The 24,382-nt window shown below is 43.6% G+C and overlaps 1 protein-coding gene across 5 annotated transcripts in view; it reads right to left on the reverse strand.

The window, feature by feature from the left end:
• satb1b (SATB homeobox 1b) overlaps window positions 1-22,377 on the reverse strand; it is a 44,486-nt gene extending 22,109 nt beyond the window's left edge. Inside the window, exons 1-5 of one of the 5 annotated variants that reach the window (XM_061288562.1) lie at window positions 22,118-22,377; window positions 7,754-7,999; window positions 4,689-4,865; window positions 4,482-4,608; window positions 1,295-1,418 (exon numbers count right to left, since the gene is read on the reverse strand). In XM_061288562.1, the coding sequence (XP_061144546.1) occupies window positions 1,295-1,418; window positions 4,482-4,608; window positions 4,689-4,865; window positions 7,754-7,970 (645 nt within the window). In that variant the 5' untranslated portion in view covers window positions 7,971-7,999; window positions 22,118-22,377. Of the gene's footprint in view, window positions 1-1,294; window positions 1,419-4,481; window positions 4,609-4,688; window positions 4,866-7,753; window positions 8,000-10,220; window positions 11,411-22,117 lie in introns of those variants that run through there. The other 4 variants (XM_061288561.1, XM_061288564.1, XM_061288563.1 and 1 more) reach the window with 4 other exon arrangements.
• Window positions 22,378-24,382: the final 2,005 nt, after the last annotated feature.

Here is a 24,382-nt window from a genome sequence, read left to right on the forward strand (position 1 = left end):
AGAAGTCATTTCCACAAATTCTGAAAACGATAAACCACACGCTAAAATATTAGCACCCAAACATACAGAAAGAGCTCGAGCTACAAGCTCAATAACGGACATATTGTTATACAATAATAATAAAAAGAAGAGTTGAAGAGATTTTTTTTGCACTCACTAGAGAACTCAGGCATTCTTCAATTTAATTTAAAATCGGTGTGTGTGTGTGTTTGCCTGTGTGTGTGTGTGCGCACTCTCTTCTGAGCCTTCTTCACATATGGACCGTAAACAGGGTGATTACCAGACTGGGCTGGGCTCCGCCTGAACGCCACCCAGGGACTCTTTACATCATCAGCGCACTGCTCATGCCCGGCTAAACACACAAACACGCCGCCGCATTGCTAAAGAACACACGTACACACGCATACAACAACTACACACACACACAGACCCACAGTGCACGAGAGGGTCTCCAGGTGACCGTAGGCTAGCCTGAAAGGAGATGGGGTAGCACATATACTGACAATATGCAGCACACTTTGGACTCACGCATTGCACAAACTTTGCGTCGACACACGCGCGCACACACACGCACACACACACATTCACGGAGAAATATGGCCGTTTCATTGCATCGAGTCCAGAGCTGCCACCGTGATATAGTGACTGGAGTGCCTGTTAGCAGGATATATGCACACTCAACACACACAGTGTGTGTGTGGCTATTGCAGAGTAACTCACAAGATTTTGCCAACAACAATATTGTGATGTCGAGATAATGGAAATGGATCAATTGGAAGAAAACCATCTGATGCCAGGAAGAGTGCCGTAAACCACAGGCTCCTCAAATTGGGGTCCACATAACATGTAAAATATATGACATGTATTATTGGAATGGGCATGGATGGATGGACATTATAAATATTGTCTCTAAAAAAAAAATTAAGTTAAATTGATATCGTCTAAATATGTGACTTTTTAAAAAAATGTTGGCAACTACACAATTTATCAAATTTAGCCGATTCTCCGGAACCAAAAGGTTTGTGAACCGCTAACCCTAAAAAAATAAAATGAAAAAAATCTGTTGACTGTTCATTTTTGTGGGTATGAAAAGCAAATATGTGCTTTCATTGGTTTGGATTGGAACGCTAATGGAACAGATCAAACTCAGGGCATTTGATAAAAATGTAACAGTAAGTCAAGGACACAAAGTGTGTGTGTGTGTGTGTGTACTTTTGTGCAGCATAGCTGGCCTATTGGTTGATCTTAGAATATGTTTTAAAGGGGGGGTAATAAGCAGACTGGGCTTCAGCACCTGTGATAAGGGGCATTCTTTAGCCAGAGAGCTCTGATTCATGTCTTTGAGTAACTCCTTGAGGGCGTTTCTTACTGTAGAGTGGCTCCATTGCTCTGGTGGCAGGTCCTCCAGCTTAGGACAACTGCGGAGACAAAAAAAAAAAGTGGGGTAGGACATGTGGGGAGGGAGGGCATTTGAGAAGACGATAGGAACAATGAGAAACAATTCAGATGGAGAGCAGGCAGATAGCACTGATGCTATCTTGAATTAAATTATAGGCAGTAATTCAATGTTCGACATGATTTAATCTTCATTAAAATGTTAGGACAATTCCTTGATATGTGGGGATAATAACAGCCATCTTTGAAATCGGCGGAATAATACAATAACCTCGCGTGACGCTCCGATTCAGTAGTCACGACATGCCCCTTCGCTAAGCTAGGAGGGCAAAGTGCAGCGCGTTTCATTTGAGTGGACGACAAGTTTTTTTTTTTCTTTCCCAAATGTTATACGCTTTGACCTCATAAAAATGGGTTAAGAAACAAGCAAGTTACGACTTTATTTCAATATCTTGGATGGGAAGGTCGCCCTTCCCAACATGGCCGACACGTAGGGCATTTCATTAGCCGGCTGCTACAGTCCGGAGGTACTTTCAGGAGTGCATATGACAAGTACAGTATATTCCAAACGGGATATACAGCATTGGTGGGTTTGAAGTGTTAGACTGAGCTGTAAAGAAGAAGCACCACCACCTCCTCCTCCTCCTCTTCCCCTCCCTCTCGCTCTCCATCCTCTCAGTTTTCCTGCTGCAAGCGCCCCTCCAAGACAGACAGATTTCATTTGGCGCATCAAGCAGATGCATCTGGAGATTAGTCGCTCGCTCTCCCCCTCTTTCTCCCTCTCGCTCCCTTGCTTTCATATTCTCTCTCTCTCTCTTGCTCTCCTGATTGTTCTGATTAGTTAATTACTTTATACAACACATCTGCTGGATTGATGCATGAATTATACATCAGCTGCATGTGGCCGCCGCTATTATTTTGTCTTACTTCTACCTTCTCAACGCGCTCTGCCAAAACATTGGCTACATGTCTGCAGTAGTCAGGTGGGGGACAAGCGATGTGGATCGGTGGGGGGGCGAGATAATGGGGAAAATAACAACAAGGCGCGGGAAATGTACACACAAAGTCGATTAGCGTGTTAGCTGATTCCAAATTGGTGTCGTTTTTACTCCTGTCGGGGTAGCCCAGGGTCTAAGGGTGTCAAATTCAAGAGTTTGACGACTAGGACGGAAATGTCTTCGCAATAATTTATGTAACACAATACATGGGGGGGTGTTGGATACAAAAGAATTTGAGATACGCGCTTTGATGGACAACGTATTAGAACCATCAAAAGGTCTCTGTATGAGTCAGTAAATTCATTTAGGAATTGCGTTGGAATTTGTCGGGCAGATATGACCACATGACACCAAAGAATTGCTCTGAATCACATGAAAGGGGGGAAATTCTTTTTTTAAAACTGTCTGTTCACTCAAAACCCTTCATTTAAGTTGTCAAAATAAATAAATCATTTTTTTTAAATGTTATCAAAGCTCTTTTTGTGCTGGGCTTTTTTTTTTTTTTTTTTTTTTTTTTACATAACAGGCAGAGGCTTTGAATTAGAACGTACATGTTCGTCTAAATCAGGGGTCCCCAAACTTTTTCCTGTGAGGGCCACATAACCTTTCCCTTCTCTGATGGCGGGCCGGTGGCAGTTTGTAACAGAAAAAGTGTGACGATCGTAGGGGAGCTTAAAAAAATTATTGTTTTCCAGAAAGCCACACATAACCAAATAACGGTTATTTAATAACCCTTTCCAGGTTCTTTACAGAAAAAAAGTCAGGAAACAAATAATAACACTCTTAATGAAATAAATAATAACTAAACCCTCTCTGAGTTCTTCACAGAAAAAACAGGAAATAAATAACTAAATAACTCTCTCTGGGTTCTTCATAGAAAAAAAAACATGGAACATTAACTTTCTGTTGTGCCATGCACAATCTTAATAGATAAAAGTTCAGCTCAGTTGTCAGAGCAGAACCTCTCTGACACATATGAGCAGTCTCTTAAAGTTCTTGTGTTCCTTCCTTATAATCCTTTTGTAGGTTCCAGTAGGCTTGTAGACACTGCTGTCTTTTTTGTTCAAGTTTGATAGTGCGTCATAGTCTGGAGTAAAATTTGTTGTGGCAATTCTTAGGCGAGATCCGAGGTGTTGGTCCGTTTACCTCGATCTGTGACGGGTAGATGTTGACGTTCATGTGGCTGAACGTCACGTCGCGTACGTCGAGCCAAATTGGCAACTCTTTTAAACGCTCGGCACTGTGTTCACCCTGCTTTACTTGGGCGACATTTTAACGGAAGGATTCCAGGGGAAGGTTTGTGGGTGGCTTTAGCGCAAAACTGCATCTGAAAGCTCAGCGCGCAAATTACAAGAATGCTGTCGTCACAGCCCACGCTCTAAATTCGGGACTGATACAAATGGAGCGCGAGTGCGCCATGTCCGTACACGCACTTGTGAGTGTGCACCGAGCTTTCTGACACGGCTTCCGGTAGTAAATGCGCAGGCGAGCGCTTCCCCATCTACTGGGGAAACGCAGTCATTGCAGGCAAAATGAGCAAAAAAAAAAAAAAAAGTTTAATAATACAATTTATTCAGGGTTGGCGGGCCAGATTAAACGGTCCCGCGGGCCGTATCCGGCCCGCGGGCCGTAGTTTGGTGACCCCTGGTCTAAATCCTTTCGGAACGAGCTCTCGTCTTGCGTCGTCCAGCGGTACACACTCAACGCAGGTACGCGACACACACGCGCACAGACGGGCACCCGCAATCATCCAAGTGGCACCGGTGTTGAACCGGTGCCAGCTGCATGCTAAGCCAGCGTAGCGTTGTGGAGGCAGGTCTCTCGAGATCTGCTCTTCCATTTTTTTCGTCACTTCTCTACCTCCTTCTGTCTCCCATCTTCATCAACAAAGGCGCGCACACACTCGCACAGCAGCAGGAACACAGAAGGTTGTGTTTATTTCCAGCATGCTGGCCTTGAATGCATGGATAGCCATCCTCCTCCTGCTCACTTGCGTCTCCCCTCCGGGTTTTTCGAGCTACCGCAGTAATTTGCCGTGCGTTTGTGTGTGCGCGTGTGTGTGTGTGCGTGCACGTGAGCGCCCCTAACCTGTGCAGCTGGATCTTGAGCGTGACCACGTGGTAGACATCCTGCAGCATGTCGGCCACCGTGGCGTCAGGCGCGTCCGTCACGTATGACAGGGGGATGGGGTTCCACTTGCCCACCTGAATCATACCTGGTGGAAGATTGAATATTTTTCGAAATTTTATTTTGGGGAGGGGGGATAAGGAAGTGCACAACGACGACGACTCTTACCTTTGGCCTGGGCGGCTGAGCTGTGCGAGTAGCCTAGCGAGAGCAGCGCCATCTCGATGAGCTGGTTGAAGAGCATGTCCTTGCGGACCAGCACGAACTCGGCGTGCTCCTCCTTGCTGTCGAAATCCAAGGGGTTCTCGTAGTGCTCCACTACGCAGAAGACGGGCAGCATGTTGCCTGCCAGACACACACACACACATTGCAAACTTTTGAGTGATTGCTGTCTATGCACAAAGGCCATGTGAAGATCATAAAAAAACATTTTTCGTCTTTTATTGGACAATTTCTATCTTGACCCTGTCGTCCATTTGTGTCGACACCAAAGTGAGAAATGAAAGACTTTGGCAGCAAAAGAAGCTGCATAGTAACCCATGCTGAAGCTCATTTTAAGATGCGGTTTTAGTCGGGTTTTTTTTTTGCCGTCTTTGGTCAGTGTGAAATGGAGGAAGAGTACTTTGACAAAAGTTTTGGAACAACAGCAAAGAAAAGATGTTTCTACATTTGCTAATATTTTATCCCTCCAGACTTTGATATGTCCTACGAGCATAAATTAGCCATCTTTTTTTTTTTTTTTTAATGGTTCTAGTACCACTAAAAAAGCAAACACAACTGGGAATAATTTTCTATGTATGTTGGCTTGGTGGACCACATTTTGAAATCTGGGCAAAGTTCTTTTATGAGAATCTTCAATGGGCACAATACTCGCCTCTAGTCGGACCTTTGGATCCATAACGGGGTTAAAAGTTCAAAAGCTGTCTAAATATCACTACACCTGCAAAATAATATTAAAAATTCCCTAAATAAGAAAAGTACTTTGAAGCACACCGCGATGAAATGTTAAATCCACGAGAGCGAGGTCATGTTCTCACACCATTGTCCTCTCCCCATTAGACGTCCTAATATTTCCCAATCCCTGGCATTCCAGAAGATGCGCGCAGAGCCCTGGCAAAACAATCAATCGGCCCACAGATGCCCGGGAATGTGCTGAAAGGGCTGCTTTTCCTCCTGCCTCCATTTTAATAGATAAAGATCTAACAATAAAGACTGCTGTGTAGGTTCATTTGAGAGGGGCGGGCGGGGGAGGATCAATACCGGCTTTGTTTCCCGGGTAGCCCGCAGACGGGCGGCGGTAAATATTGTTCCGGCGCTCGGACACAATGCCCGCTGTGGGCCCTCTCGCCAAGGCTTCGGCGAGGCCCTTCCGCCGCGGATGATGGAGGTGAGAAATAATCCTCTCTCAGTTGGAGCGCCGCACTCGCAGATTTAAAAAGGAAAAAAAAAAAAAAACGGCACATCCCAGGACGCCTTCACAGCTAACAACTCTCAAACAAAAACAGATTTTAAATCAGGAATGAGAAAATAAGCCCGTCAAAAGGAGTTGCGGTTTCTCCCGAAATAATTTTGACAGTATGTTGTAAATGTTCACTTATCACGGATAGGTCTGGAATATTAAACAATAATCGACTGTTTCGTGGTCCAAAGCTTGAAACGTGGGCCCTCTCGTGAAGGTTTGGCGGCGGCGCGGCACGGCCGCTGGGCTCTCCTCGCTCCTTCCACTCGGAATGATGAAGGTGAGGAATTAGGCTCTCTCAGCTGGAGCGCCACAGTCGCAGATTTAAAAGGAGCGACGGCGAGGAAAGAACGGCCCATCCGAGGACGCCTTCCCAGCAAAACAAAGCCACCGTACTCACGCCAAGTGCAATTAAGACTCGGAACCTGCAGCTTTTCCAAACTCATTTCAAAAACAAAACATCGTAACTATTAAAAAAAAAAAAAGGGGGGGCCCCGCCTCTTTTTTGGACAGCTTTGGCGGGCTTCAAGAAAAACGATGTCATAATCACAAAATGGCTCTTGGAGGATGCAGGCGGGTAAACAAATAAAGGTCAGTGGAGACGGTTTGAGTATTCTATACCGGATTACATATATAAAGAAAATATAAGTGGAAAAAAAATTAAGGTCGTTCATTTAAAAAAAATAATTTGCTACCTCTTTTTTTTTGGGGGGGGGGGGGGTGATGTCATAATCACAAAGTGGCTCTTGGAGGACGGGAACGTTGCGGGCGGGTAAACAAAAAAGTCGGAGGAGCGATGACACAGCAGCAGCGAGGCAGCACGACACAGGGATGATTCTCACAGTGCTCCTCTGTTTGCCATTGTCTGACACAATAAATGTGTGTGCGAGTGTGTGTGCGTGCGTTTGCATGCTGCGATGACTAAAGGAGCATTGTGACGAAAGTTTTAAGAGTTTTGGAGCGCATGCGTGCAGGCAGAGGGGAATGAATGGGGAGGTACAAACATCCTCAACTTTAACTGGAAATGAGTGTGATTGGGTTAAACTTGGGTTAAACAGCTTTTTTTTATTATTATTATTATTACTGCACCAAATCTTTATTAAATCTACAAATTGTCCAGGCCGTTAAACCTCAAACCAAGACACTTTACCAATTAAGAATAACATTTTGTCTTTTTACGCAAAGCAATTTGAATGTTTTTTAACCCTAAGTCACAGCATATTAACTGTTTTCCAATGTTTCAGATTTCCTAATTTCCTAAACGACAGCCAATGACTTGGGTCTTTGGCTTGCAATTTCCTTGCCCCGCTATAAAAGAACTTTAGCGCTTCTTTTAGCACGAGCAGTCATCTGGCGCAACACGCTCTTAGCTAGCTCGCTATGCTAACAGCGTCGCCCGTAGTGCTACGATGAGCATATAAAACTTAGCGCACCCTGCGACTGTGTAAACTGCGAATGTAAAATAGTTGCAAACAAAGGATGGTACGAAATCAAATGTGAACGCTATGTAAAGCAAAGAGACACACCAATGTTAAAGTGACAGACGCAGGCTAATTCGAAATAGTCGTCGGAAGCATCTTATTTGTTTGTAGCTCCAAGCGCTTCTTTTAAATGTGTACGTTTGTTTAAGAAGCAGACATCATTCCAACGCAAACACAATAAACTAATAACTAGCAGACAATGTCGGAAGTTTGTGGTAGGACTCGGTGTTCGCGTTCTACAGGCATACCGTATTTCAATTTTGAGGGAATTAAAACGTGTAAAAGCAACGTACCACGCCTATGGTAGGTCTTCAGGAGGTGATTGGCGGGCTTGTAGGGCAGTCCGGACAGTTTGGCGCCGGTGCTGCCCAGCCTGGCCCTCCCCAGGGGGCTGCCGTTCTGCTCCATGCGAGGCAGCTTGGCGGGCGGCGGCTTGGCCTCGGCCATGCTGTTGACCAGCTCGGCGTTCTCCTTGCCCAGACACGTCTCGCTGAGATGGTCCATCATCATCTCAGCAACCCTCGACTCGCTGCGGTCACCTGTGAAGACATGGGAAAGTTCTTAGCGCAGGGTCTCAAACACATATGGGTGGTGGGCTACCAGGTGGCAAAAGAAACATTTGGTTATAGGTTACATGCTAGCCTAAGAAGTCTTAGCATGTGAGCTAATTGCCTTTGAAATGGTTCCAATGTAAATTGGTTTTGACTCTGCCTCAGTAAGCACTTTTTCTACTCTTGTTAGCATAAAAACTGTTAGCATGTTAGAATAGTAGCATAGCTGATTGGGACTGTGCTACCGAAGTTAAAATTTTAAAATCTTTCCGCGCGGGATGCACAATGTTAGCATAGCAACTGTTAGCATTTTAACAACAGTTGTTAAAAACTGGACTCTTGTAAGTGGTTGAAGACTTACGTGTTAGCACTTCTGTCGGAATTGCCTTTTCTGTCGCGTTCACTCTTTTTTTTTTTTTCTTTCTACCACATGTATTATGTATGGACGTCCCACTAGCGAGTCCCACGCGAGGTGGGCCAAACAAGTCGATTTTTTTTTTTTATATAAGCGAGAACACATTAATTTTCAGGGAGATTCCACTTGGATGCGTACAGTGGCGGGCGATGAGGTTCTGCAGCCGAGCACGCAGGACTGGCTGAGGTTTGGACAAGGCTTTCCGTTGGTTTGTGTAGCAACACGCGAAGGAAATTTTACAGTGTGACAACTTAACAGGTTTAAACTTTCCTTTCTGCTCTAATCTACAATTAAGTCAGTTTGACCCATGACGTGTGTGCTGTCATTCTAGTTTTGGTCATTGATTTGTTTCATTTGACCTCCCGTTTTGTTTTTGCAATACGCTTGAATGCAATAATGACAGTTCATTAGTTATTTAATTTCTCAATGAAAAGAAAAATCAATTATAAAAATCTTGATGACAAGCCTACAGTGTGCGTAACCACACTTCTAAGTAGTTGTGAATTAGGCTCATTGTGGTTTTAGAAAGTTCAAATTATTTCTTATTGTTGTTCTTCAACTTTCAAAAAAGGTTCCATTTGACCCATGTTTCAGTTTCAACAGTGTCAGAGATTAAATAAATCCCACCAAAACCTTGTTGCAGTAAATTATAACTACTTCATTGTCTTTTGTGTAACTTAAATGGGTGGATTAGATCCTGGGGTAATTTCTTTTTCCAAAAGCCGCTATAAACCCCAATAAGTAGGTCCATTTAGACAATCGCAAACCCGAAGAAAGTGACCAGGAATCGGGCAAGGAACATCTCTACAGACCCTTCTCACCCGGGTTGCAGTCTGTTTGAACTACTCCCCTCCGGACGGCGTTATAGAGCTCGGTACGCCAAAACCAGCAGACACAGAGACAGCTTCTTCCCCCAGGCTGTTGCTCTGATGAACTCACACCACTCATAGAGTCTCAGAGACATTACTGTGCAATAACATCCTGCTCCTCACACCTTCTTGAATTTGTCTACACTGTTTTTGCATTATTCACATGTCCTGAATGTTGTTAGTCACCTAAATGTTGAACAGAGGGTGTGTTTCTACCGAAGTTAAAAAACAGAGGGTGTGTTTCTACCGAAGTCAAATTCCTTGTTTGGCACGCTCAAACATGGCGAATAAAAAACTCTTGAATCTTGAATCTTGAATCTTGAATTTCTGGAACGGGCACAATAAACAACAAGCAGAAGCATATGGGTGGATGGACAGTTGTGCACAATCAAACCACTTTCACGCAATATAGATTAAAAACCACAACACACACAAATCGCATCGTTTGAATACAGCCATGGCCGAATCGTAGCGTCTATTAGGTCGTTTGCTGGGGTTGCGCGAGTGTGTAAGAGTCACGGTGCATGTCAGTGCATCGTGTTAATTCACTGGCCCTGTCAAAGAGGACAAACTGGACCACCCCCGCATCCAAAGATCATCAACTCCCCCCATTCATGACGCGCAATGAGCCAAGTAATTCCCTGCAATTAGGGCAGAAAAGTGAGGGATGAGGGTGGGGGGCTCGTAGAGAAGGAATCCACACCACGGGATCAAAGTCAAATCCACATTAATAATAATTATTATATTCCTCTTGCATCTCCTTTGCATCCGTGAAAAGTTATCATGGATTTGTTCAACATCGTTTTGCATTCTACTCTTGACTTTCGGGAACATGGTCGATTAAAATCAGCTCGGGTTTTTTAAATGACAAATTATTTAAACATGAGAAGTTGTGAGAAAGGAGTTAGAAATGAGAGGAACCAACCTGGAAAGAAGCAGCCTGCCAACCACTTGGATTCCTCTTTTCTTCAAGTTTGGCCAGGGTAGACTGATATAACAATAATAAATAAAGCAAACTTCCTGTGGGCAGGTAAGTGACAGCGAGGGCGTGGAAGTCAAGCCGGCTTTTCGGAGGCTCCGGCGGGCAAGAGGCGGGACCACCAACCGGTGTCGGGGCTGGGTGAGAGTCTGCGCTACGTTAGCTTACACCGTCCGGCGACATGGATGCGGACGAACAAACCGAAGAAAAACAACAACAAGCGGGTGCAAAGTGAGCAGTTTGCCACGACTTGGCCCAAAAATACAAACATGGCCGTGGGAGGCTGAGGGGGGGGGGGGAGAGGCTGCCAGCCTGCCCGCTAGCCGCCGCCGGGAAGCGGACAGCGTACGGAACGGAACATGGTAGCCACCGCAGCCACCACAAGCCCACACAGGCACCGGCGACACCGCGCTTCGAAGCCGGGGTGCTTTGGAACTAGCTAACGAGAAGGCGAGAAAGGACCAGCGTCCTCTCAGCTGTTGGTAACGCCGAGCCGGAACGCGATACGGAGCGGCTTCGCCACATTCAAAACAACGGGAGAGAAAAGACGAGGGGAGGTCAAAAAGTGCCGTTCACTTTCCCGACGTCGCGGATAAACGACGCTCCCCAGCCGGGTGCTCGTCCGCGGGGCTGGTCGCGCTGCTATATCGCCGCCAATGCCGTCTGGAGGTGGAAGAGGAGGCGGAGGAAGGTGTCTCGCTACTCGGGCTCGGAGCTCCTGTGCCTCGGCTATCCGCCTTTCGGTCTCTCCCCCTCTCTCGCTCCGGCTCTCCCTGCGTGTCCCCATTAAATTATTAGTTGTATTGACTCATCGCCGCCCTCCTCCTCCTCCGCCTCTCTCTCTCTCTCTCTCTCGCTCTCTCTCCCTCCCTCCCTCGTTCTGCTTCTCTCCCGGCTGCTCCCTCTCCCCTCGGCAGGCACATGGCGCGACCGAGGGGGCTGCAACATTTCCGGGGTGATGGGGGTAAACTGACGGTAAACTAGTCCCTGGAGAGGAGCGGATGATTCCACCTGCACACCGGCCGTAAAAGTCCCGATGGCGGAAAAAGTGCGCGGAGGAATTTCTAATCATCTTGATTGGAGTGAGAAGGACCCCTGCATTTATTAGTGGCAACTATAAATCAGTCAAACCCATCATTCATATTTTCACGGCCACTTTTTGTTTGTATTTATTGATCATCAAGGTGGAAAACGTGGGGGGTTGTCTAGGTTTTTTTTCCCCATTTCCAAATACTATTTTTCTGTTTTAGGAATAGAATATCAATATTAAATATGCTATAATACAGTTTCTATCTATGGAGAGTACAAATGATTTTGACAGAACATGCAGTGAAACCTTTTTCATTCATTGTTGTACAATCAATCAAGCCACAGAACATGCAGCGACATCACAATGAAACTTATAAAACTTTTGTTACACCCGTTTTTCTTCACAGTTGTCATTACACAACAAAGCTGCTGTCAACAATGACTTGACAATCAGGACATTCTCACCTTTCCGAGTTCCGCTGCGTAACTTCCAAGAAAACCTGTGTAGCAGGTCATCGTGCCTTGACACGATGCCATTTTACCAGCCCCAAATATTTGACGAGCTCCACCAAAGTGCCAACTGTCAACACGCATGGAGAGACTGCGCGCAGATTGCGCAAATACTTGCAAGCTGACATTGTAATGAATGAAGCAAGCCTATTTTATATACTGGCAGCTGATGTCTCTTTGACGTGTCAATAAATCCAACTGAGATTTGATTCAACTAAACTCTTGAGCTTGTGTCCCGTGTGTTGGCATTTCCAAATCATTTATTCCCATAGGAGTGAACGGGGTGCCACGTTGCGCTAGTGGTTAGCACGCTTCGAGGTTGGGGGGGCGGGGGGGTTCTGTATGGAGTGGGTTTACCCTAATGAGGATTAGGAAGATGGAAGAATTAGTGGAAGGAGAAATTATTCATTAGGCCTAAGATATCGGCGTTCTAAAACACCCATTAACATTTCAGGCCCGCGATATAAGCGGCGTGGTCGAACTTGACTGGAATGGAAGAAGACAGTTTGCACGCTGGCGGTTTGAGTCCTGCACATTTACCAACCCGCTGCCACGAGATACTGCGACCTCGGTTCGGGTTTTGAGGCTCCGCTGTAACATATTACTTTTAGGGAACCACCAAAACATGTCAAGATTGTTAAGGAAGTGGTTCTGCCCGCTCATTTTACCTGCGCTATGCTAGCCTAACTTTGTACCTGGTTTTCAGATGTGCCATTTAAAATCCAGACATGGTTGATCATTTACAATGCACACAACAAATGTGCATGTATTCCTTCCGGAACACCCAAAAATATTGGGTGCATCTGTCAGCTAGCTCAGCTAGCATGTCTGTTTACATAAGCGATCGAGGGTGTGGCCATTTTTTGAGACGTGCGAATCTTTAGTAGGTTTTGTTTTTGCTACTGGTCTGGCACCAGCACAAAACACACACACACACACATACACACACTAGTCTAAGTTATTATTGTTCTTACAGGAAAGAAAAGAACAGTTCATACTTAGCAATCTTTTCACACTTTCCAAAACAATGACCATCCAATTTGTGGCTGTGTGTGACTGAACAAGATCCACCGCAATTACGTATATCCTGATTTTACAATTAAAGGTGGTGAAGACAGAAGAACAGGAAACCGACAAACAAGAAAGCACGTTTGCTAACTCACAACAAAAGTAGAGGTGGCAAAGCAAGGTTTTCAGTCCGCAACGATAAACGTGGTAATCGCCTCGTCTTTGCAAAGCCGCTGTTTGATAAACAGGCCAACGACCACAGACGCTTTCGCGTTAAGTCACGTGACATAAATGAAGAAGAGGTGTTGCGTTGCGCTTAACCCCGAATCGTTGTTGCACGCAACCGTGTGAGGTCAAAAGTTTGTCTGGTCCTCCTGAATTTGCCGCAAGACGCGAGAACGGAAACGAAGAGTGGGAAGCATTGTCAAAGGTCTCACGACTGCTGCAGGATTTTTTTTTTTTTTTCCGATTATAAGATATTCTAACAGGAAGTCTAAGAGAAGTGAGGTGGTTCTGCAGTTAAGAGAAAGTGCTGGTTCATCTGATAAGCATATGATTTTGAGGATTGTACATTTAAAAACAAAAAAAGCCTGTCCTGCTTTAACTAATTAACGGAAAGGTTTTCGGTAATTTAATTTGTGGTCTCAAGATGGTTTGTAGAATTTGTCCAATGAGAGCCTCTGCAACTTTGACTTTGTGGATCAACAATTAGATGTTTACTTGAGTAGGGCCAAGGAATTCTAATTTGTATCAGCGTCCAACTGTGCAGCTTTCTTGGTAGACAATCAGAAGTCTGAAATTTGAAAATATGCCTTAATAATTGCTTTAAAAAACAAAATGTTAGACTGTGTGTAGCTTTGAGAGACATGTGTGGCAAACCTACTGAGTTTCTTGTTGCTTAGTGAAGCTTTATCCTTTTTGAAGTATGGCTGAAAAAATAGACCAAAAAAGGTCACCTTTATAAAAATCAGCAAACGTCTTTTTCGTATTTGTCATTGCAACGTGTGAACGACGTGCATCCGGAATTTCAGGTTGCTCAGTGAAGCTTGAATTTTCAAAAACACCCACAATTACAATTGTCGTATTTTTGTAGCGTGATCCCGATACGTGACCAATTTGCCCGAGCTACATACACACATCTGTGCACCACGAAGAGGCGGCGCAAAAAAAAAAAAAAAAACACAAGGTGTGTGTCGACATGCTTTTCTTTTGCCAGCCGTGGTGTGACGCAAGCAGCCGCAGTCATTTCCACGCCGATTGTCAGGCGCCCATCAGAGCGCGCCGATAACCCCTGCCAGGCCTAGGCATGCCCAACAGGTGGCGGCGCTGCCAGCCAGCCATCTTGGCAGCCACATGGCTGCAGCCACGAACAAAAAAAAATAAATCTGACGCCCTGAAGGAGCGCAGACTTGCACTGAACGCACCGGCGAAGCAACATTGCTGATTATCAATTAACATCTAGCATTTTTGTGTGTGTGTGTGTGTGTGTGTGTGTTGGAGACTTCAAGTTGGCTTGAATGAGTTAAGATGGAGAAATTTGGTAATATTGTCACGGAAAATACGGATTACGTAAATTTTGGCAATGTGAAAAGGAATCAAACTAGTTAATTGTGAGCTGAATGCTGAATTTAGCTGGGCTCAAGTCGAGTTTGCAGCATTATGGCCCGGCTACACACACACACACACACACACACACACACACACACAGACACACACAGTGCAGGCTTGATTTGATAGCGCTTGGCTATGTTTGTAAGGAAAACACAAAGCTCAAAAGCGGCCTCGTTCGCCAACGGAGGCGTTTAAATGTCAGCCGTCATTACACGTTTGCTACACCTGGGCCTGCGCTCTTTAAACCGCAGGACGAGAATATTCCGTCTATTTAGGAGGACGAGCGGTGGGGGGGCGTTGAGGGAAAAAAACAAAAAAACAGACACTAATGGGAGAGGAGACGGGAATGATTATGGAAATACATGAGAGTTGGCTCGGCGCGGCGCTAACGTCTTTATTTAGAGGCTGCGTGCACGTAGGTGTTGTAATGTCTTCATGCTCGCCCCTCGCCTCGCTGCTAATGGGCATTAATAGCATTATTTGCGATTACTAATACAAATGAGTCTGAGTGGTGGGCGACGGGGAGGTGACGGGGGTCTTTAGCGACGTCTCGGCTCCGCATTCACACAATTGTTATAGGAGGAAGCAAAGGGTGTAATAATCCTACCCCAAAAAAAAAAAAAAAAAAAAACATCCTGCGTTAGTAAATTAATCTGCTGCATTGATGCCAATGTGTTGTTGGTGACCACCGGACACAATATTAGGGACACTGTCGAGGTCACCAAAAATAATTTGTTGCTTGATAACGCTCATTTTGATTTTTTTTTTTTAATACTTATATTTATTTTCTAAAGGAGCCAAAACTTGAGAAACTGTCAGTTAGGGAGCACATTTTTAAAGCTGGAAATTTCTTTAGAGAAGTGAAGGCGAGTTGGTCATTTTTAAACAAGTCAGATTATTTTCTATTTTGTTCAAATTGTCTTGCCATACAATAGCAAAACAATCTTGGGGGGGGGGGGGGAAAACATCGTGCCTCTCTGGTTCAATCTTGTACCTCTAATAGGATTTTTGAGAAACCACCGCGCCCCAAAAAAAGCAACCAATAGGAGATTGTCGCGCCAGTCCATGACCACGATAATTAACATAGGGGGAAGGGGTTAAACATGCAATATTATCCAAGTAAAGACGGACATTTATGACATTGGGCCGGTGTACCTAATATTGTGAATGAAAACGAAATTCACTACTAAAGAATTCTGGGAACAAACAAGCGTGGGTGGGGTTGCGGGTGACGCGAGACACGACAACTGTCATCATTTCATATTTGCTACTGTCAATTTAACAATGTCTACGCTCTTTTTCCAAAACACACGCACGCAAACAGACGTGGATGCCTTGCATATTTTATTAATAACCTCATGTCATGAGCGCGGCTCGTAATCGTCTCGTCTATGCAAAGCGCAAAATAAGTTGAGCAAATATTCCGTAACGCCCCGCTCCACAACAAATCCAATTAGTCACCGCTTATTTTTTTTTCCCCCTCTTTCCACCGCGTGGCGAGTGTGGCTTTCAATTAGCGCTGAAAGAAGGTGATTTCTCGTTCCTCGCCTGTCCGCCCGGCAGTGTGGGAGGCGAGAGGAGATGAAGAAGAAGCAGAAAAAGAGGTGTAATGAACACAGAGTCGACTCCTAAGTGCTTAATTGTTTTCTAATCGCGTGAGGCAGACAGAAATAGACGCCGGGCGAGCGAGCGAGCGAGTCAGAGAGCCACTCTGATGTCAACGTGTGGACTATTTGACCACATCCTACAAGCCACCCACTATTGGTATCATACTGCATCAAACATTATTTCTCACGCTATGATGCTGCGGTCCCAGCTTTAGCAGTTTTATTTATTTATTTTATTTCTATTTGGCTGCCTATTTGTTTAATTATTTGGTCAGTTATTTCATTTATTTTATTACAATTTTTTTTATTTATTTGGTCAGGTATTTATTTAAGTACCGTATTTTCCGGCCTATAGGGCGCACCGGACTATAAGGCGCACCTTCAATGAATGGCCCATTTTAAAACTTTATCCTTATATAAGGCGCACCGGACTATAAGGCGCACCATTAATGCATCATGTCAGATTTTTAATCCAAATCAAATCATTCTCCATTTTATCTTTTATTTCAACTTCAGACGGAACAAATTACTTTATAATCATAAAATAATGATCCATAGTCTTTTTGAGTCATGATTCATAGTCTTTAGCGGGCCACTTATGATTGATTTCATGACACAATGCTTTGGGCCAGTTTAAATTTAGGAATTTGGTCCATATATAAGGCGCACCGGACTATAAGGCGCACTGTTGGTTTTTGAGAAAATTTTAGGTTTTTAGGTGCGCCTTATAGGGCGGAAAATACGGTAATTTATTTGTATTTCATTTTATGCAAGACCCTAAAAATACATTTAGATGGTATAGGGGCAGATGGCTTTCTGGTGAGGAGTTTGGGGCAGGTCCCACCAGGAGGTGGCCCTGAGGATGACCCTGGACATGCCGGAGAGAAAGTCTCTTCATTGGCCTGGGGACGCATGGGAATCTCCCAAGATTTCATGTTTAAGCTTCCGTGACCTAACCCAGAAGATCACGAATGGACGTTTCTTCATTCCACAGAAGGATGTCGTTATTGTTGGCAAAATATTGCCCGATAATATCGTGCGGCGAGTCATTCCGAGACTCCCACCCAAAACCTTTGTGTTTACGCCAAAACATCCGACACGGCATGCTGTGACGAACTCGCACGCAAAAAGTCTCGACGAGCCAGGCCTAAAATTTGTCCACGCCGGTTTGAGAGCGAGAGTCTTCTTTTGATGTCACAGCATCATTTTGAATCAAAAAAGCAGGAAGGAGACAGAAGGGGGGAAAAAAATAAGAGAATAAATAAAAAGAACGCGGGTGTCGACTTAAAGACTGGTCGCCTTTTTATCGTCCTATTTTTCTTTGCCTTTAATCCCTCGTCAAAGGAGGCGTCACTCATCCGGCGAGAAACAAAACGCTCGATAAGGATGCAGTGTGTGTTTTGCCGTACGTGGGCGGGTATTAACAACCTGATCTCAGACGGATGCGCTTTCCCGCAAACGCTCCCACCTCCTCCATAATAATAAAAAAAAAAAAACAACAACAACGACGACGACGAGCAAAGGATTCCCAAAAACCTCCACAGATGGGATAAAGACAAGCATCGAAATGAAGGACAATGAAGTGAAGAAAATAAGCCCTGAGCTAATGTGATTTGAATCGTGACTTCAAACTTGTATGAGCCACGCTGTAGCATAAGCAAAGAGGAAGAGCGCGCATATCCGAGGCTTGTCATGCCACGCGAAAAGCGTGACAAAACCGACATGATGGACTTGGCTTCCCCCCCCCCCCCTCTTGTGACAACCTTTTGAGGACCAGCGAACAATAGGCTAAGCCCGGGCAATGAGGAGCAATGTATGGAAAACATAAGGAAAACAAAACGCAATTGGAACATCTAGAACAAACACTATAGCGGATAAGACAATTGTCATGTTGCGGGTCAATTTGACCCTTTAAATATCTCTGAAAAACACGCGGTTGAACTTAATCTGCTTGACTTAGGTTTTTTTTTCTTTGTGAAAATAATTGAATAAAAAAAGTTGGCAGGTTTATTTTTTTCTGACTAACTGTAAAGCGGGTCGGACTGACCCATGAACAATGAGCAAAGTCAAACAATGCAGAAGGGAAAACACAGTTAATCATATAGAAATCCAACATGATATGGTTTTGTTTTACGATGAATCGTATTGCAGGTCACATGATCCATAAACATTGTACGTACGCAATGGGAGTGAACGCTAAGTGCTCACCCAGGAGGAAGCTCATCTAACTTATCAAGGAATGCAGCATTCAAACTCGCTACGACACGCAGCTAAAAAAAAAAAAAAAAAAAAAAAAGGCAATAAAGCCTGTGTGAATCACATAATACTAATCGTAAAATTTGGAGGTGGAATCCCCAAAAGTGCGTGTGGCAGACTGCCCTCTTATTTACTGGCGACAGTCTCGTAAAAGGCATCTAAACAGGTATTTAGTCTTATCCCTACCGCAGGTATAATTGGACACTTTGCCACGCAGATCTGCCATCATCATCATCGAGATGGTAGACTGCAATTAATGGCTTTATCCAAGATATCCTCTCCCAAACTGGGGCCTAGAAACTGTGTGTGTAGGTGTGTGTGTTTAACAATCCTCGTGGAATGCGGCACCGAGATAATGTTTCAAGCACCCACGGCCCCAAAATTTACTTTGGAGCACCCCCTTAGGTGAAAATTCAGCCCCAAGAGCCAGTTCTGCTTAGCAACGTGAAGTTTGGTGGACACGTCTAGCACAGGTTGACCCAGAAAAAAAAGTTTCAAGCGGCAATGCCCTCGACGCCGTCATTATGGCTTGAAGCGACTGTTTCAAGATCATTTCCAGGTGTCCTTTCAAAATAAACTCACGCTACAATTTAACTTAACGTTGTGAGATTTGGTAGGCATAGCAATTATGAGAAACCCCCCAAAAAAGTCTAAAAAAAAATCTTCAAAAAATAAACGTCAAAAATGTTTATTATTGTCATTGCAGCGGTTTAACACACAGCGGGAAAAGTGTCAAAATAATAGAAACAGCAACGGTGTCTCTATTTACACGCGTGTTTCAATCCCCAAGGAGCCACACACACACTCGCCGCAACGGGAATAAAACTTGACGATTGAAGCAATTTGAACGGAAGCATTATTTCATCACCGATAAACAAAGGGAAAAAAAGACACCACCTTGTGAGTAATTGGCCCCGCAGGGTCAAAAAAAAAAAAAAAAAAGTCTCACACAAGCCTCCCAGCCGGAGACGAAGATGGTGGGCGTCAGCAGCCGCTTGTGAAACTCAATCACCGCACAATCATTTCTGAAATACTCAAAATACAAAATAAGCCCTCGAGAAGGGATCCAAAAGAAACTTGGCTGAATACGGTAAAGGGCTACAAAGTGAAAAACGAAACGACAAGCGAGAAGAAGTGGGATGTTTTTCCCCCGCGACGTTTTCTGAATGATCTTTACTGTAAGAGGCAAAGAATGACAAACATGTAAGACACTTTCTGCTCATCACATTCTTGATTCCTATAATTCCAACCCAGTTTTGCTTCAGCGCTCCGTATGCTATGCTAGCCATTTACTCTTCCCCCCCCCCCCTATTATTTTTTTTAACCATTCATATTGTTTTAAATTTAATGAAATCTTCCCATGATGCTGATTTTTGTCTGCTCCAACTTGAGGTCATTAATATTTCCTTGCCATCCTGATTAATATTGCAGTTATTTTTATCCCTCTCGAGAGGGGCGGCCATTTTGTCACGCGCTGTCAACTGCAAACGACATTTAAAGTCTCAGGTCACATGACCAAACCCAGAAAACAAGAGGCACAAGATGGGGGCAGAGATTGAAGCATATTTCATATATGATCATATATCATACTGCTATCAAGTCCGAATGAGTTTTGGGGGGGAAACGGCTAACTCCTCCTTGAACGGCATGAACGAACAACGGAGAAATTGGAGATACCCTCTGCTGACCATGGGAAAGAATTACATTTAATTTGAAGAAGTGGAAGATGACTGACTGAGAAAAAGATGGCACCATTTTTTTTTTTTTCCTTACATCAATTTTTATGGTTGTTTAATAAATGGATATTTCAGATCAATAACTGACATTGGTTCAAGATTTGAGCACAAAATCAAAAGGGCTATAAAATCCAATAAAAGTGAGGATTAACAGCCATTTTTTAATTTTATCGGGTCCTCTCGTGCGCCGCTTCTCGAGAAGTGGCACACACGCTCGTCTTTGGCGTCCAGAGACACCGCAACTAAGATGTGCTGCGATTAGTTTGCTGCCAACATGACTTTCTTTTTTTTTTTTTTCCTCAACATTAACCGCAAACAAACACAAGACCTCACACTTAGTATCTGATCCAGATTGTGATTTCATAGAAACTTCCAGGTTGCTTCACACGTACAAACAAACCTGCTCCACGACATGCTTTGCTTTATCTGTGACGAGAGACGCAATACAGCCGACCGACTACACCTGCTAATAAGACGCAGTAATACTAATGCCAGGTGGGGTTATTGAGTTTGTGCAAAGTTTGAGACTGAGAACCGTCCTTGGGAATAGTCGACTGCACGGAATTTAACACACAATGAAAACGATAGAGTGGATCTTGAAGAATGAAACAATGCACCTTGGACAAAATCGCAATCAAAAATGAATGCCTCGTGTCTATGGAATATAATTCCACTTTTCGGTCGGATCTTAATGACTGGCGCGGGTGTAACTAATCAAGTTAGCTTAGCTCCAAACATGAAAGAGTCGCAACTTTGACCATAACCCCTGACCGATCAGTCAAGAATAAATAATACAATACAGCTCTCAGTTTGGATTGTGAAAGTGTACCTAATAAAATGAGTGTAGATCCAAACATAGAAGACGGCAAGCGCAACTTTGACAACATCTAAAAGCCTTCCATTTTCACCGTCTCTGTGAAGGAAGGTCTCGTGTCAACGGATTAAAAGACGGTACTTTTCTTTGGGATTTTGCAGGAGTACCTCACGCGGCCAGCACGTCTAAATACAAAAGACAACTTTGGCAAAATCAACAAATGTGTTAAAAGCCTTTTCCGCTCTGTCAAAAATGAACGGCTCGCTGATTAAATAGCATAAATCTCTTGTACTGAACCGTAAAGAAGTGAGCGTCGAGAAACAAGAGCAAATATGTGCAGCATTGACAAAATCTTAACTCCTTTTATATGATATAATAACAAATGCTTCCTATCAATTTAATATCTTAATATCGAGCCAAACACAGTAAGTAGAATGCGTGCACAATGTGCAACTTTGACTTTATTTCCACAAATTAAAAAAAATAAAAATAATCGTAACGGTTCCAAGTTTCATTTCCCTTGATGCCAATTGAATGTCTTATGTCAAATAAATAGAAGACAAGTCTTGCATTGGATCTTAAGTCGTTACGCTTCATTTTGCTTTTGCATCGTTCAATAATGAATGGCTTTTATGCCAATTAAATGTGATTAAGTTGTACAGCGTAGCTCCAAACATGCTCAAAAGCGTTTGCAAAATCTTGACCTTGGTAAACCTTCATTGGAGTTTATGCTGTTTGGAAAAGGTGAAATGGGAAGGACACATACATTAAATCCTATTTGTTCACCTTCTCCATCTTAATCTGCAATATCAAATATGTCTTTCTCCTCAATAAGTTCTGTTAATGAGCGAGTGTGTGTGCGTGTGCATGTGTGTGTTCTCTTAGTTGGCCTCTTTTTTTTCTTGAACCATTTTTTTTCCAAATCAAAATGAGATGAATGCGTGCTGAAAGCCGCCGTTTATATTTACCATGAAAGCCTGTATGCTCTTAAGTTTTTAATTCATATGTTTATTCCTCCCCCTCACTCTTTATGAAATATTAAAAATCCCAGAAGCAGAAGCAGAAGCCACTTTGGGTCCGTCTGGGTTTTAAGTGAAAAGAAGCTCTGCCTGCCTTTTGCTTTTCATGTTATTTATTTTTCATAGACAGACGGTATCCTTGAAGCAGCACTTATTAGCTTTATGACTATAAAAATATGAAAGAAGTGAAGGGGGGGGGGGGGATCGCATTAAAAAGACGCGAGATAGAAAGCAAAGTGAGAGCTGAACGTACCTGTCAAGTCAGCAGTGGCTCGACCTCTTGTTTTCCATCAAAAGTTCCACAGCGAGGTGAGGAAAAAAAAAACGTGAAGAAAAAAAAAAAAAAAAAGGTTCCCCTCCCTTCTCGCTCTTTTATTTAGTTTTAAAATATATTTCGAACAGGGCTGAAGTTTGAGGATGCAGCGGAGGTTTAGGAGGCGAGGGTGATGAAGAAGAGGAGGAGGAAGGAGGACAGAAGGAAAGGAGGAGGAGGAGGAGAGTGGAGTGGAGTGGCGGCATGCATGCGAGTGGCACTTTGAGAGGGACGGCGGGCAGGTACGTATAACGCGCGGGCACCGCCCCTCCCCGCTACGCGTGTGCGCAAATCGATCATTTGCCAGCTGTGCCGCGGCTTGCCCCACTTTGCGGTGAGGCGCGTGTGTATGCGCGCGTATGTGTGCGCGCTTCGGGCACGCGCACGCACGCACGCAGGAGGCGAATTGACAGGCTCACGCACGCACGCAGGAGGCGAATTGACAGGCTCACCTGAAGGCAAAACTAAACAGAAAACATATAAGCACGTCAAGTGACCTTAAATCTTAATAACGCATTTCATCGCGTGTTAGGTTTGTCACATTTTTTTCATGGTTTTAAAATTGAATTGCATTTATTGCCACCCGCCCTCCTCCTCCTCCTCCTCGCCCAACATTCCAGCTCAAGTGGCAGATGACGCGGAAATGACATACATCAAATCAAAATGATCCAATAACGGTAATTGTAAAAGCTGGGCTTGGTCTTGTTTTTATTTTTAAGATGAGAAAAAAATCAAAGCAAACTCGATCAAATCCAAAGTCTTTGACCTCTCAAGTCTTTTAAGGACGCAGCGACAGATGAAAATTCACATTTCAATTCAATTGTATGTTTATTTACTGTCCGCGAACGCTTTCACGTGACAAAAAAAAAGGGGGAAAGAACAACGTGGGTGTTTGTTATGAGTGGGAAATTTCCCTGTGTCAATGAAAGAGCTCATAAATATAATTTCGCAATTATGGTTATTATCATAATCTGTACAAAGCGCAAAATTAGATTCCTGTTGATTTACACCGGTATTGACAAGAGTTGTCTTGACGTCACTTCGCATATGTTCGACGCCTGTGCGCGTGCACGTGCATGACGGGGTGTTTGACTTTTGTGGTTAAATTACTGTAACAGGGAATAAAATGCGCAAATATATTTACCTTATATAGAGAGAATAAAATGGTGTCATTTAATTTACAGCAAGCAAACGTTGGGACTGAATTTGAACTGCTTTTTAAATAATCAACCCAAAACTGTTTAAAAAGTATCAATAATTTTAAAATATTACAGTTTAACAGTAAACCAAACAAAAAACACTAAGTTAGACTAAATGAACTACAATTAAAACACGTTTTAATTCAAAGCAAAAAAATGTATTGTTTTGAAAAAATCTATTTAAATAAAAGTAGAATTCATAAGCAGCAAACAGGAAAAAGATGCAAAATAAATGCACGTTAATTAAATGAAAATAATGTAAAAATGCAATTCATTCTTTTGGCACACGATCGTCGTCTTCCCGTCTTAAAAAAAAAAACTGAAAAGTTCTCATGTTTATTCTTGTGTACATCCAACCAACTTATCATAATGGATGGGAGGGGGGGGCGGGGGCATCTGCATTTAAAAAAGAAATTAAACCAGGTAAAAAGTCCTTGCCGTGTGTGTGCATACATCATTCCTCCCGGGAGTCCAAATGAGAATAGGAAGAGTTTAAAGAGATTCCAAATCATTATAAATTCGCACTCAATGTTTTCATCATTGCGGACAACAGCTGGTGATTTCAATGTGTGTGTTGTTTGTTTTGTGTTTTTCCCGAGGAGCCCGTGAAAGGCTGCTGCTGCTGCTGCGCTTCCCTTTGTGTCCACAAGGTGGCCCCGACGAGCAGAGATGCTTTGCTCCCAAATGACCTCCGCTTCCATTAGGAACTTTTTAGGCTTCTTTTCTTTTTTACCGCTTGACGCCACTCCGCAGCTGCTCGAGCAAATCACACAACAAACCGTTGCCGAGCGGCGTGGACCATTTCCAAGACGTTAATGCAATATGTTAATGTGAACGAGAGACGTAAATGGGGGCAAAAGTCAAGTCAGCCAATTAAAGGGGAGACACGCAAATACTTCTTGACTGAATTAAACTAGATTTTTCTGTGCAGATGCACTCTATGAGAATGAACTTTTATTTTTAAGTACGTGGCCCAACTACAATAAATAAAACTAATAAATTACGA

This window comes from Syngnathus typhle, linkage group LG10, assembly GCF_033458585.1.
Source record: "Syngnathus typhle isolate RoL2023-S1 ecotype Sweden linkage group LG10, RoL_Styp_1.0, whole genome shotgun sequence".
NCBI lineage: Eukaryota > Metazoa > Chordata > Actinopteri > Syngnathiformes > Syngnathidae > Syngnathus > Syngnathus typhle.